At 43.6% G+C, this 13856-nt stretch overlaps 2 protein-coding genes across 3 annotated transcripts in view; one reads left to right on the forward strand and one right to left on the reverse strand.

Annotated features, from left to right (window-relative positions):
• LOC128836107 (uncharacterized) overlaps nucleotides 1-13856 on the forward strand; it is a 342237-nt gene that overhangs the window by 176626 nt on the left and 151755 nt on the right. The window lies entirely within an intron of this gene.
• LOC128836349 (NACHT, LRR and PYD domains-containing protein 3-like) overlaps nucleotides 1-13856 on the reverse strand; it is a 65787-nt gene that overhangs the window by 5613 nt on the left and 46318 nt on the right. The window contains exons 10-11 of one of the 2 annotated variants that reach the window (XM_054026557.1): nucleotides 12670-12840; nucleotides 8641-8745 (exon numbers count right to left, since the gene is read on the reverse strand). In XM_054026557.1, coding sequence (XP_053882532.1) covers nucleotides 8641-8745; nucleotides 12670-12840 — 276 coding nt within the window. The remainder of the gene's footprint in view (nucleotides 1-8640; nucleotides 8746-12669; nucleotides 12841-13856) is intronic. The other variant, XM_054026558.1, reaches the window with a different exon arrangement.

Here is a 13856-nt window from a genome sequence, read left to right on the forward strand (position 1 = left end):
TCGAGGAGAGGAAAGACCCTATTTGGACACAGACTGGCTAACCTAGTGAGGAGGGCTTTAAACTAGGTTCGACGGGGACAGGTGAGCAAAGCCCACAGGTAAGTGGGGAACATGGAGACCGGGGAGATGGGTCGGAAACGAGAGGGAGTGTGGGCTATATTGTCAGAGAGAAAGGAGGGTCAGGACAAAACTGGGAGGAAAGATCAAACCAGTATCTTAGATGCCTATATACAAATGCGAGAAGTATGGGGAATAAGCAGGAAGAACTGGAAGTGCTAATAAATAAATACAACTATGACATTGTTGGCATCACTGAAACTTGGTGGGATAATACACATGATTGGAATGTTGGTGTGGATGGGTACAGCTTGCTCAGGAAGGATAGACAGGGGAAAAAGGGAGGAGGTGTTGCCTTATATATTAAAAATGTGCACACTTGGACTGAGGTAGAGATGGACATAGGAGACGGAAGTGTTGAGAGTCTCTGGGTTAGGCTAAAAGGGGTAAAAAACAAGGGAGATGTCATGCTAGGAGTCTACTACAGGCCACCTAACCAGGTGGAAGAGGTGGATGAGGCTTTTTTTAAGCAACTAACAAAATCATCCAAAGCCCAAGATTTGGTGGTGATGGGGGACTTCAACTATCCGGATATATGTTGGGAAAATAACACAGCGGGGCACAGACTATCCAACAAATTCTTGGACTGCATTGGAGACAACTTTTTATTTCAGAAGGTTGAAAAAGCTACTAGGGGGGAAGCTGTTCTAGACTTGATTTTAACAAATAGGGAGGAACTCGTTGAGAATTTGAAAGTAGAAGGCAGCCTGGGTGAAAGTGATCATGAAATCATAGAGTTTCAATTCTAAGGAAGGGTAGAAGGGAGAACAGCAAAATAGAGACAATGGATTTCAGGAAGGCAGATTTTGGTAAACTCAGCGAGCTGATAGGTAAGGTCCCATGGGAATCAAGACTGAGGGGAAAAACAACTGAGGAGAGTTGGCAGTTTTTCAAAGGGACACTATTAAGGGCCCCAAAGCAAGCTATTCCGCTGGTTAGGAAAGATAGAAAATGTGGCAAAAGACCACCTTGGCTTAACCACGAGATCTTGCATGATCTAAAAAATAAAAAGGAGTCATATAAAAAATGGAAACTAGGACACAATACAAAGGATGAATATAGGCAAACAACACAGGAATGCAGGGGCAAGATTAGAAAGGCAAAGGCACAAAATGAGCTCAAACTAGCTACGGGAATAAAGGGAAACAAGAACACTTTTTATCAATACATTAGAAGCAAGAGGAAGACCAAAGACAGGGTAGGCCCACTGCTTAGTGAAGAGGAAGAAACAGTAACAGGAAACTTGGAAATGGCAGAGATGCTTAATGACTTCTTTGTTTCCGTCTTCACCGAGAAGTCTGAAGGAATGCCTAACATAGTGAATGCTAATGGGAAGGGGGTAGGTTTAGCAGATAAAATAAAAAAAAGAACAAGTTAAAAATCACTTAGAAAAGTTAGATGCCTGCAAGTCACCAGGGCCTGATGAAATGCATCCTAGAATACTCAAGGAGCTAATAGAGGAGGTATCTGAGCCTCTAGCTATTATCTTTGGAAAATCATGGGAGACGGGAGAGATTCCAGAAGACTGGAAAAGGGCAAATATAGTGCCCATCTATAAAAAGGGAAATAAAAACAACCCAGGAAACTACAGACCAGTTAGTTTAACTTCTGTGCCAGGGAAGATAATGGAGCAAGTAATTAAGGAAATCATCTGCAAACACTTGGAAGGTGGTTAGGTGATAGGGAACAGCCAGCATGGATTTGTGAAGAACAAATCATGTCAAACCAATCTGATAGCTTTCTTTGATAGGATAACGAGCCTTGTGGATAAGGGTGAAGCTGTAGATGTGGTATACCTAGACTTTAGTAAGGCATTTGATACAGTCTTGCATGACATTCTTTTCGATAAACTAGGCAAATACAATTTAGATGGGGCTACTATAAGGTGGGTGCATAACTGGCTGGATAACCGTACTCAGAGTTGTCATTAATGGTTCCCAATCCTGCTGGAAAGGCATAACGAGTGGGGTACCGCAGGGGTCTGTTTTGGGACCGGCGCTGTTCAATATCTTCATCAACGACTTAGATATTGGCATAGAAAGTACGCTTATTAAGTTTGCGGATGATACCAAACTGGGAGGGATTGCAACTGCTTTGGAGGACAGGTTCATAATTCAAAATGATCTGGACAAATTGGAGAAATGGGCTGAGGTAAACAGGATGAAGTTTAACAAAGACAAATGCAAAGTGTTCCACCTAGGAAGGAAAAATCAGTTTCACACATACAGAATGGGAAGAGACTGTCTAGGAAGGAGTACGGCAGAAAGGGATCTAGGGGTTATAGTGGACCACAAGCTAAATATGAGTCAACAGTGTGATGCTGTTGCAAAAAAAGCAAACATGATTCTGGGATGTATTAACAGGTGTGTTGTGAGCAAGACACAAGAAGTCATTCTTCCGCTCTACTCTGCTCTGGTTAGGCCTCAGCTGGAGTATTGTGTCCAGTTCTGGGCACCGCATTTTAAAAAAGATGTGGAGAAATTGGAGTGGGTCCAGAGAAGAGCAACAAGAATGATTAAAGGTCTTGAGAACATGGCCTATGAAGGAAGGCTGAAAGAATTGGGTTTGTTTAGTTTGGAAAAGAGAAGACTGAGAGGGGACATGATAGCAGTTTTCAGGTATTTAAAAGGGTGTCATAAGGAGGAGGGAGAAAACTTGTTCACCTTAGCCTCTAAGGATAGAACCAGAAGCAGTGGGTTTAAACTGCAGCAAAGGAGGTCTAGGTTGGACATTAGGAAAAAGTTCCTAACTGTCAGGGTGGTTAAACACTGGAATAAATTGCCTAGGGAGGTTGTGGAATCTCCATCTCTGGAGATATTTAAGAGTAGGTTAGATAAATGTCTATCAGGGATGGTCTAGACAGTATTTGGTCCTGCCATGCGGGCAGGGGACTGGACTTGATGACCTCTCGAGGTCCCTTCCAGTCCTAGAATCTATGAATCTATGAATCAAACTAGCTGGGGACATAAAAGGAAACAAGAAAACATTCTACAAATACATTAGAAGCAAGAGGAAGACCAAGGACAGAGTAGGCCTGTTACCCAATGAGGGGGGAAAGACAATAAACAGAAAATGTGGAAATGGCGGAGGTGCTTAATGACTTCTTTGTTTCAGTTTTCACCAAGAAGGTTGGTGGCGATTGGACGTCTAACATAGTGAATACCAGTGAAAATGAGGTAGAATCAGAAGCTAAAATAGGGAAAGAACATGTCAAAAAATATTTAGACGTCTTCAAATCACCAGGGCCCGATGAAATGCATCCTAGAATACTCAAGAAGCTGACGGAGGAGATATCTGAGCCATTAGCAATTATCTTTGAAAAGTCATGGAAGACAGGAGACATTCCAGAAGACTGGAAAAGAGCAAATATAGTGCCCATCTATAAAAAGGGAAATAAGGACAACTTGGGGAATTACAGACCAGTCAGCTTAACTTCTTTACCCGGAAAGCTAATGGAGCAAATAATTAAGCAATCAATTTGCAAACACCTAGAAGATAATAAGGTGATAAATAACAGTCAGCATGGATTTGTCAAGAACAAATTATGTCAAACCAACCTGATAGCTTTCTTTGACAGGGTAATAAGCCTTGTGATGGGGGGAAGTGGTAGACGTGCTATATCTTGACTTTAGCAAGGGTTTTGATACTGTCTCGCATGACCTTCTCATAAACAAACTAGGGAAATACAACCTAGATGGAACTACTATAAGGTGGGTGAATAACTGGTTGGAAAATCATTCCCAGAGAGTAGTTATCAGTGCTTCACAGTCATGCTGGAAGGGTATATCAAGTGGGGTCTCGCAGGGATCGGTTCTAGGTCCGGTTCTGTTCAATAACTTCATCAATGATTTAGATAATGGCATAGAGAGTACACTTATAATGTTTGGAGATGATACCAAGCTGGGAGGGGTTGCAAGTGCTTTGGAAGATAGGATTAAAATTCAAAATGATCTGGAGAAATGGTCTGAAGTAAATAGGATGAAATTCAATAAGAACAAATGCGAAGTACTCCACTTGGGAAAGAACAATGAGTTGCACACATACAAAATGGGAAATGACTGCCTAGGACAGAGATCTGGAGATCATAGTGGATCACAAGCTAAATATGAATCAACAGTGTGACACTGTTGCAAAAAATGCAAACATCATTCTGGGATGCATTAGCAGGAGTATTGTAAGCAAGACACGAGAAGTAATTCTTCTGCTCTACTCCGCGCTGATTAGGCCTCAACTGGAGTATTGTGTCCAGTTCTGGGTGCCACATTTCAGGAAAGATGTGGACAAATTGGAGAAAGTCCAGAGAAGAGCAACAAAAATGATTAAAGGTCTAGAAAACATGACCTATGAGGGAAGACTGAAAAAATTGAGTTTGTTTAGTCTGGAGAAGAGAAGACTGGGAGGGGACATGATAACAGTTTTCAAGTACATAAAAGGTTGTTACGAGGAGGAGGGAGAAAAATTGTTCTTCTTAAACTCTGAGGATAGGACAAGAAGCAATGGGCTTAAATTGCAGCAAGGGTGGTTTAGGTTGGACATTAGGAAAAGCTTCCTAACTGTCAGAGTGGTTAAACGCTGGAATAAATTGCCTAGGGAGGTTGTGGAATCTCCATCATTGGGGATTTTTAAGAGCAGGTTGGACACACACCTGTCAGGGATGGTCTAGAACAGGATCTCAAAACACAAGGCCCGCAGAGTTATTTCCTGCGGCCCAACATAGCTCCCCTTGCCCCTCCGCCTCTGCCCCACCCTCCCCCGAGTGCACCGCGTCCCCGCTCCTCTGCCTATCTCCCAGCATGTCCCACTGCTAAACAGCTGTTTGGTGGCGCTTAGGATTTTCCAGGAGGAAGGGGGGAGGAGTGGGGCACTCAGGGGAGGAGACGGAGAAGAGGCAGGGGCAGGGATTTGGGGAAGGGGTTTGAATGGGGACAGGGAAGGGGTGGGAAGAGGCGGGGTGGGGCCTCATCGAAGGAGTGGAGTGAGGGCGGGGCCAGGGACAGAGGTGGGGGGCTTTTGTATCTTTGTATGAAAAGGTGTCAGTGATGCAGCCCTTGGGCCAATGTACTAGTTCTCATGTGGCATTCATGGTGATTTGAGATTGAGATCCTTGGTCTAGATAATAATTAGTCCTGCCTTGAGTGCAGGGGACTGGAGTAGATGACCTCTTGAGGTCCCTTCCAGTTCTATGATTCTAAGACAGAAAATATCATATTGCCTCTATATAAATCCATGGTACACCCACATCACAAATACTGCATGCAGATGTGTCGCCCCATCTCAAAAAAGATATATTGGAATTGGAAAAGTTTCATAAAAGGGCAACAAAAATTATTAGGGGTATAGAACGGTTTCCATATGAGGACAGATAAATAAGACAGACTTATCAGCTTGGAAAAGAAATGAGTAAGGGGGGATATGATTGAGGTTTATAAAACCATGACTGGTGTGGAGAAAGTGAATAAGGAATTATTTACTCCTTCCCATAACACAAGAACTAGGGGTCACCAAATGAAATTAATAGGCAGCAGGTTTAAAACAAACAAAAGGAACTATTTCTTCACACAATGCACAGTGAAACTGTGGAACTCCTTGCCAGAGCATGTTATAAAGGCCAAGACTATAACAGGGTTCAAAAAAGAACTAGATAAATTCATGGAGGATAGATCCATCAATGACTATTAGCCAGGATGGGTAGGGATGCTGTCCTTAGCCGCTCTTTGCCAGAAGGTGGGAATGGGCGACAGGGGATGGATCATCTGATGATTACCTGTTCTGTTCATTCCCTCTGGTGTACCTAGCCTTGACCACTGTCGGAAGACAGGATACTGGGCTAGGTGGACCTTTGGTCTGATCCAGTATGGCCATTCTCATGTTCTTAACTAGAAGGATACGTAACTCTAGAATAAACTTCCAAGAGAGGTTGTGGAATTTCCATCATTAGAGGTTTTTAAGAACAGTTGGAAAAACACCTATCAGGGATGGTCTAAGGTTTACTTGGTCTTGGGTCTGAAATTAATGTCCTCTCAAGGTCCCTTCCAGCCCTACATTTCTATGATGGCTGACAGTCCGTTGAGGCGGAGGGCACTGCACACCATTGGGTTCTTTATGATAGAGAGAGACACACTAATGCACATGTGTGGCTGATGCATATGTAGCTGCAGGAAATAACATTATTAAATTGGGAGTCTCCCTGACATGCTGGAAAACTTGGTCAGTATGGTGCCTAGGAGCCACTGTCATAGGCTAGGACTTCATTGTGCTGGGTGCTGCACAAACATAGAACACAAAGACGGTCCCTCCCCAAAGAGCTCACAGTCCCAGCTGCCTGCCAGAGCCACAGCCCTGCCTGCTGAGCTCACTGCCAGCAGGTGCCTTTCCCTTGGGGGAGGGGAGGAGAAGCGCTGGTGCAGTCTGTAGCCTGGCCTGCTCCCCCCACATCCCACTCACCCTGTGAGCTCTGGGCAGGGACATCAGTGTCCTTTCTGCATGTAAAGGGCTGGATTGTGCAGCCCTTGCTCAGGGTGGTGAGCATTTACTGACATGGACAGTCCCATTGATTGCTGTGGGGCTACTCAGTGCTCACAGGGAGTGGGGGCTGCAAAATCCATCTCTCAGACTCTATGGAAACAGCAAGATCTCAGCTCTCCTTGCTGCACGTGCACCTTACACCTAGGGTGACCGGATGTCCCGATTTTATAGGGACAGTCCCGATTTTGGGGTCTTTTTCTTATATAGGTTCCTATTACCCCCCACCCTCTGTCCTGATTTTTCACACTTGCTGTCTGGTCACCCTACTTACACCCTCTCCCCACAAGGCGTCAGTAACACAGCTCTTCAAGGGGGTGTTTTCAGGAATTGTTGAGATGTTGCAGACTTGGCTTGAAACTACTGAACTGCAGGTGGGGACCTCAAAATCCAACCTGACTGCAGGAAGGCATTGATATGTCACTTACTCCTGTATTTCTTTTACAGCCAGGTCAGGAGAATGGGGTTGGTTTGTTTACAGTAAATGTGGGTGAGCAGGAGCTTGTGCTTCAGTTCAGAGCATGGTGCTGTTCTAAGGAAAGGGACCTGCCGGTGTAACCCACCCTTACCCCATGTGGCTCTGTCCCCCTCTAGTGGCTGGATCATATACAGGTTTGAATCAGCTACAGTCCTGAGCTGGGTGTTTTAGTTCAGGCAGTAAAAAGGCTTGTGCTCTACGATACTGAGCTCTCAGGGCTTTGCTCACTACCAATGACCCTGGCCCCTCCCCGCCGGGATATCCCACTACACCAGCCCTATTGCATTTATAACACGCCAGAACGAATAGGCTGAGAAAAATCACTTTTTCCCAAATTGTAACTAATTTAAAAAGCTAAAAATTGAAATTCAAAATTAATTTGAAAATCAAAATTATTCTGAAAGCTGCCTTGATGTGTCCCTCAGAACCAAAGCCCTGTCTGTGGGATCTCTAGGACTGTGCACAGAACTGGACATGTTTAAAAAGCTTTACTAACCCAAAGCTCCACAGAACTTGCTTCTATTCCCATCCGTCTGTCTTTCATCTGGAATGGATTACCTAGGGAGGTGGTGGAATCTCCATCCTTAGAGGTTTTTAAGGCCCGGCTTGACAAAGCCCTGGCTGGGATGATTTAGTTGGTGTTGGTCCTGCTTTGAGCAGGGGGTTGGACTAGATGACCTCCAGAAGTCCCTTCCAACCCTGATATTCTATGATTCTATCTTCCCTAGTCTCATTTTCTCTCGTCCTTCTCATTCTGTAGGACTTGTTCAAACCGTTTTTCTTTTCCCCTTCAGGCTTGTGGCCTAGACACTTTACAATACTCAAACTACATTTACAGTACAAGCACTACAGTGGCACAGCTGCCGCTGTACCACTGTAATGTGGATACTTGGTACGGTGGGAGAAGGGTTTTTTCCGTCACTGCAGTAAATCCACCTCCTGGTAGCTAGGTGAATGGAATAATTCTATACTGGGACTTAGGTTGTTTACTATGTCTCTCAGCGATGTGATTTTTTTCTCACTCCTAAACAATGTAGGTAGATCAGCCTAAGTCTTAGGTGGAAGCCAGGCCTCATTGCTATCTGTACCTTTAAAACATTTGGCTGGGCGTTTGTGCAGATTATAAATGGTACTTTAGTACTTTTCTTTCTGTCCTTTCACTCATCTTTTCTTTGTCCCAGGATCAGTCATGGTAATGGTTGTAAATTATCTGAGTACAGGAGGGTTCCATTAATTAAATTGTGAAAGAATCCCAGACTTCTGTTTTCAGTCTTTCCTATTGAATAAAATAACATGCTGTTCTAATATGACAAAATGCTGCCTTTAGTATGCACTGAATGCCACTATGTTATTCAGCTTTTCAAAGAGCAAACTGCAGCCTAACACCAAAGCCGTGGGCAAAGAAGGACAACCAGTTCTTGGGTTAGGGGGCTTGGAAAGAAACACTGTGATTCAAGTAAAAAGTCCTTAATCATGACCCTGAGTTAACACAAACGAATTAAAAGGACCCAGCAGTAACTTACAAGAAGTTCCGAAGATCATCGCTTACAAACCTCAGGCCACCACATAGTACCATTGCTCTTGAATCTCCCGCATTAAGATCAGCCATGATGTCATAACTCCACAATCTGCAGGAACCAAATATAGACCATGAGGAAACAATGCTTATTTTTACTCCATTCACTGCTGTCAGTGGTGCCTAAAAGGAGATTCTTTACCCGGCCATGCACAGATAAACCATAATGCTCCCATTGGCACGACAGGCCCCTGAGGGAATTCCTTTCCATGTGCACCTGTTGTGTTAGTTACTGTGTATTCTGCATGTAAACGTCCAGCTGAACTTAAGGGAAAGCTGAACTTTGGGAGTCCATTTCTAATGGGTTTGAGAATTCTAGTAATTTGCTGTAATGAGCTGCTGGTTCATTACTGGATACTCCCATCTTCTAGAACAAACTGGAGTGAAAGGCGTGGTTCACGGATGATGTACATGGGCACTAAATATGCCTTGAATATATTAGGAATTATTAATCACAATGATCACATCTCATTTCCAAATCAAGAGTCGATGAATGCTTTCCCCATCCTAACACAGAAAAACTTGCTGACAGCTATCTCTGTTTACCCCAAAAGAGTGCTTATTCCAATTCTAACTCCACCTAGAAAGCAGGACAATAGAAGGCCGATATTCCATGTTCAAGGTATCAGATAGGTTGTCTATAGAAAGCCAGATAAGTTGAAACTAGACTCTGAACTCTCCCAGGAATAAAATGGGAATGTTTACCAAAATTTCCTTCACTTTGCTTAAGTTTATAGATACATTAGCTTAAAGAAATTGACAAAGGTAAGTCAACTGAGGAACAGAAAAAACATGCTATAAATGTACAGATGAATGAAATTGCTTTTTCGGTGTAGCTAAAGAGGTTCACCCAAAGATTAAACGCATTTATAGGAAAGAGCATGTAAAGCATGACACATTAACTCATGGGACACAATCAAATCATAGTGAAGTAGATCAGAGAGAAGACTGGACACTGTAAAGTTAAACTGGTTAGATCCACTGCTTGATCTACTTGAACTGAAGGTTCCATAAGTCACAATTCCTGAAACACTAAGAATCCAAAATGCATTTTCACCCCAAATTATAAACTGCACTTTATCTGCCTTATGAATCAGATACAGTCCCCCTCTACATGTGGATAATCGGCTTTATTCCTTTTTTTTTTTTCGTCTTTTATTTCACTGTAAGCCCCAAAAGCTATCAAATGAAATGTGCCAGACAAAATAGACAATATACAAAACATTTCTACTCAGTTCAGAGGAATTGTAAAAGATGTTTGTTTTCCTTTTGACTGGTTGTTGCACTCTGAAATACAGTGATGAAACCACTCTGAAATACTGATATGAATAGTACAGCCCGAGAAAAAAATATTGACAGGGCTAAGTATCTGACATGCGTGTAGCTTTGGAATATTAACAGAACTGCTTAACAAGGGGAATTTTCATTAACAATGTGGGTCAATATAGAAAGCGATCTTTGAATAAGAAATCTAAAAAGCTGTATCTAAGTGGGTGTTTGCAGAGAGGGCTTCCACATAATGCAGAGTCAGGGTTTAAAGCAAACAAGAAATTTCTCTGGTTATTACAGTATGTTACATAAAGATATACGTACACTTTCAGTCCTGAAACACCACCATTGCCCCTTCCACTATGACGCAGAAAGACCAACTTAGGTCATTCTACGCTCCCTGTATGGCTTTGAAAATACACTTTCTTCCTTAGTCCCTTCCCGACGTGTATCCAAAACCACACTTGTTCTGGAAATTCTCTTTGATAGATCAGTTCAAACACACCACATCAAGCCATGACTATGTACAGTCAAGTGAGTTAACAGAAGAGTCAGGACAAATAAAGGGCTTGATTTTAAAAAGCCTTGATGCATTCAAGGAGTACATAACTAGTATTGTTAGAATGTTAGCAGAAAGGGATCTAGGGGTTATAGTGGACCACAAGCTAAATATGAGTCAACAGTGTGATGCTGTTGCAAAAAAAGCAAACGTGATTCTGGGATGTATTAACAGGTGTGTTGTGAGCAAGACACGAGAAGTCATTCTTCCGCTCTACTCTGCTCTGGTTAGGCCTCAGCTGCAGTATTGTGTCCAGTTCTGGGCAACGCATTTCAAGAAAGATGTGGAGAAATTGGAGAGGGTCCAGAGAAGAGCAACAAGAATGATTAAAGGTCTTGAGAACATGACCTATGAAGGAAGGCTGAAAGAATTAGGTTTGTTTAGTTTGGAAAAGAGAAGACAGAGGGGACATGATAGCAGTTTTCAGGTATCTAAAAGGGTGTCATAAGGGGGAGGGAGAAAACTTGTTCACCTTAGCCTCTAAGGATAGAACAAGAAGCAATAGGCTTAAACTGCAGCAAGGGAGGTTTAGGTTGGACATTAGGAAAAAGTTCCTAACTGTCAGGGTGGTTAAACACTGGAATAAATTGCCTAGGGAGGTTGTGGAATCTCCATCTCTGGAGATATTTAAGAGTAGGTTAGATAAATGTCTATCAGGGATGGTCTAGACAGTATTTGGTCCTGCCATGCGGGCAGGGGACTGGACTCAATGACCTCTCGAGGTCCCTTCCAGTCCTAGAATGTATGAATCCATGAAATTAATGAAACTTAAATATCCTCACATACCGTCACCATCTACTGGACGTGGACAGAAGTACCAGAGAAACTGGAGCAGCAGAAACCTGATGCCTATTGGCAAGTGTCAAATAGGAAGAGAAGAGGGCAGCCCCCTCCAACAATCCCTGAAAACTGTATAAACCCTAAGGACCACCTCAGAGGCTGCTTGATCCATTAAATATGATCAGACCTTCATGACGCTTCAGGTCACCCACCATGAACAGCACTCCCCTCCTCCAAGGGTTGCCAGGGTTAAGAAGAGATTGCAGTTCTCTTTGGTTTATTCAAATTAAGGACACCTCTATACTTTCAACTTGTTGCTGGTTTTGCATATCCACGTCAGCTGATGGGCGATACCTGTTGCGCTATCAGATCGTACTGATAACACGTCTTTGTTATCCTGCAATCAAGTTAACGTTGCCTTGTTGATTTCCAGCCACACAAGGACAGCACTGTTTTGAAATGAGCACTCTACATTCAGGTCAGGCATCCAATGAGTCACTGCTCCCACCCCACTGTTCTTTATGCATTCTGGGAATTTTCAATGCTCTGCACCGTGGGATTCCTACTGGAAGACAATGGCATCTTGGGGCTTGGAGACAAACTGAATAATTCCCATGATTCCTCCTGTTTCCTCCCATCATCCTCCTTGTTTCTGTAAGCCTGAGCCATTTTCAAAGCAAGCGCTGTCAGGCAGCATGGAGGAAATATTGGCATGCTCTGTGGTCCTCGGGGTGATAAGTATAAACAGGCTGCTGGAAACATATCTACAGTCGTACAATGACTTCAGAACCTGGCTCTGTCCTCGGCTGCACTTGGTGCTTCTGAGGAGACTTGGAGGAGAAGTTTGCTCTAACCCACCTTTCTGCTTCTTGATCCTGGGGCCAAGTTGGGGCCTAAACAGCTTCCAGTCTAATTTCCAGGAACCTCAGGGCTGCCTTAAGTTACCTCAGCTGCTGTGCTGGCCTAGGGTCTGCTGAGGCACCTTGCACTCTGCCCCATCCTCTCGTCCCCTAATATATGACTCCATACCACACATGCCGTATGCTAAGGGAGGGAGACAGAGTTGGCTATACCAGCTTTGCACCACCTGAGAATTACCCCAAGTCGGGGGATCCTTGGCTGCCCCTTTAGGGCAGCTGCCCAGTTGCTTTCCCTGCTCAACAAAGGCTGAGGCCAGAGCCCACTATGTTGTTCAGTTGTTTAACTAGTAAAATACAAGCAGTGAACACATCAGTGGGTCTCTGTTCTTCACCTGGGGAGCAGGGTGGGGTTGGTCCATGGCTGGGTTCCATGCCCTGTAGGATGTTGTGATCCTGCTATAAAGAGTAACTCAGCATTGCACTGTTAACAGGCACAGACTTTACTTACCCTAGTTTCTGTAGTTTACAGTTCGGATGTTTCAGCCCCTCACACAGCCGCTGCACTCCTGAAGCCCCCAGTGAGTGGCCCCCTATATTTAGCTCTGTCAGGGTCTGGTTGGTGCTGAGAGCAGAGGCAAGATCCCCACAACAAGCTGCTGTGAGCTCACAGAGAGGCAAACTGCAGGAGACAGACATTTATAGAAAGCAAAACTACTTGTTTCTGCCCCATTTTTTGCATTTCCCCTCCTTGATACCGGTGTGTATCTCTAAAGTGATTTTAGTTCACAGACAAATATTGATTTTAGTTTAACTAATAGACATCTATAGAAAGCTTTAAAACATATAATTACATCAAGAACAACAACAAACTATGTTATATGAACTTTAAGGCTGCAAAGTCAAGCATTCAAAAACATAGGGAATGCTAGACTTAGGTTTCCCTTGCAACTGAAATTCAGCCCTCTTGTTTGTTTGCATTATGACAATCTATAGTTACATGACCACATACTATTTTTTCTATAGCTCCTTGCCTGATCCAGCAGACAGGGTAGATGGTGCACTCTAAAGGAACAGTCATGCAAAATTTCTTTTTACCTGCATCATTCACTTTGTGGTCCCAGACCTTAATTCTGTACCAAATACAGAAATATTAATTTCTTCCTGGGCCTCTCTCTGGTGCTCTCACCATAGTATCTGAGTGCTTCACAAACACTAATGGATTATTTATCTTCACGACACTCCAAGACAGTAGGTGGTATTATCATCCTCACTTTCTAGGCGGGGAGCTGAGGTGCAGAGAGATTAAGCTAAAAAATGTCCACTAGTTCTGGGTATTCGAGACCCCTAGACCCTGGTCTTCCAGATTCCTTAACATTTTAATAGCACATTACATGTTCAAAGCACAGCTCCTTAGTTGCAGTCATGAATACTCAGCATTTCTGCAAATCAGATCCCAGGCATCTCAGTTTAGCACCCAGAAAGTGGCTAACTATGAGCATTTTGGTTTAGGTGATTTGCCCAACACCATGCAGACCCTTCTTGGCAGAGGCAGGGAGCAGACTACAGGGCAGCATTCAGTTGCCTTAATCCTTCTCTCTCTTCCTGTAATACCCAGCCTCATTCACTATCCACCTTCTGACTTCCGCAACAGATGAGGCAGTGGTCCTACAGACAATGGCCTCATTCACTACACAA

The sequence above is a fragment of the Malaclemys terrapin genome, chromosome 4 (assembly GCF_027887155.1).
Source record: "Malaclemys terrapin pileata isolate rMalTer1 chromosome 4, rMalTer1.hap1, whole genome shotgun sequence".
Lineage (NCBI taxonomy): Eukaryota > Metazoa > Chordata > Testudines > Emydidae > Malaclemys > Malaclemys terrapin.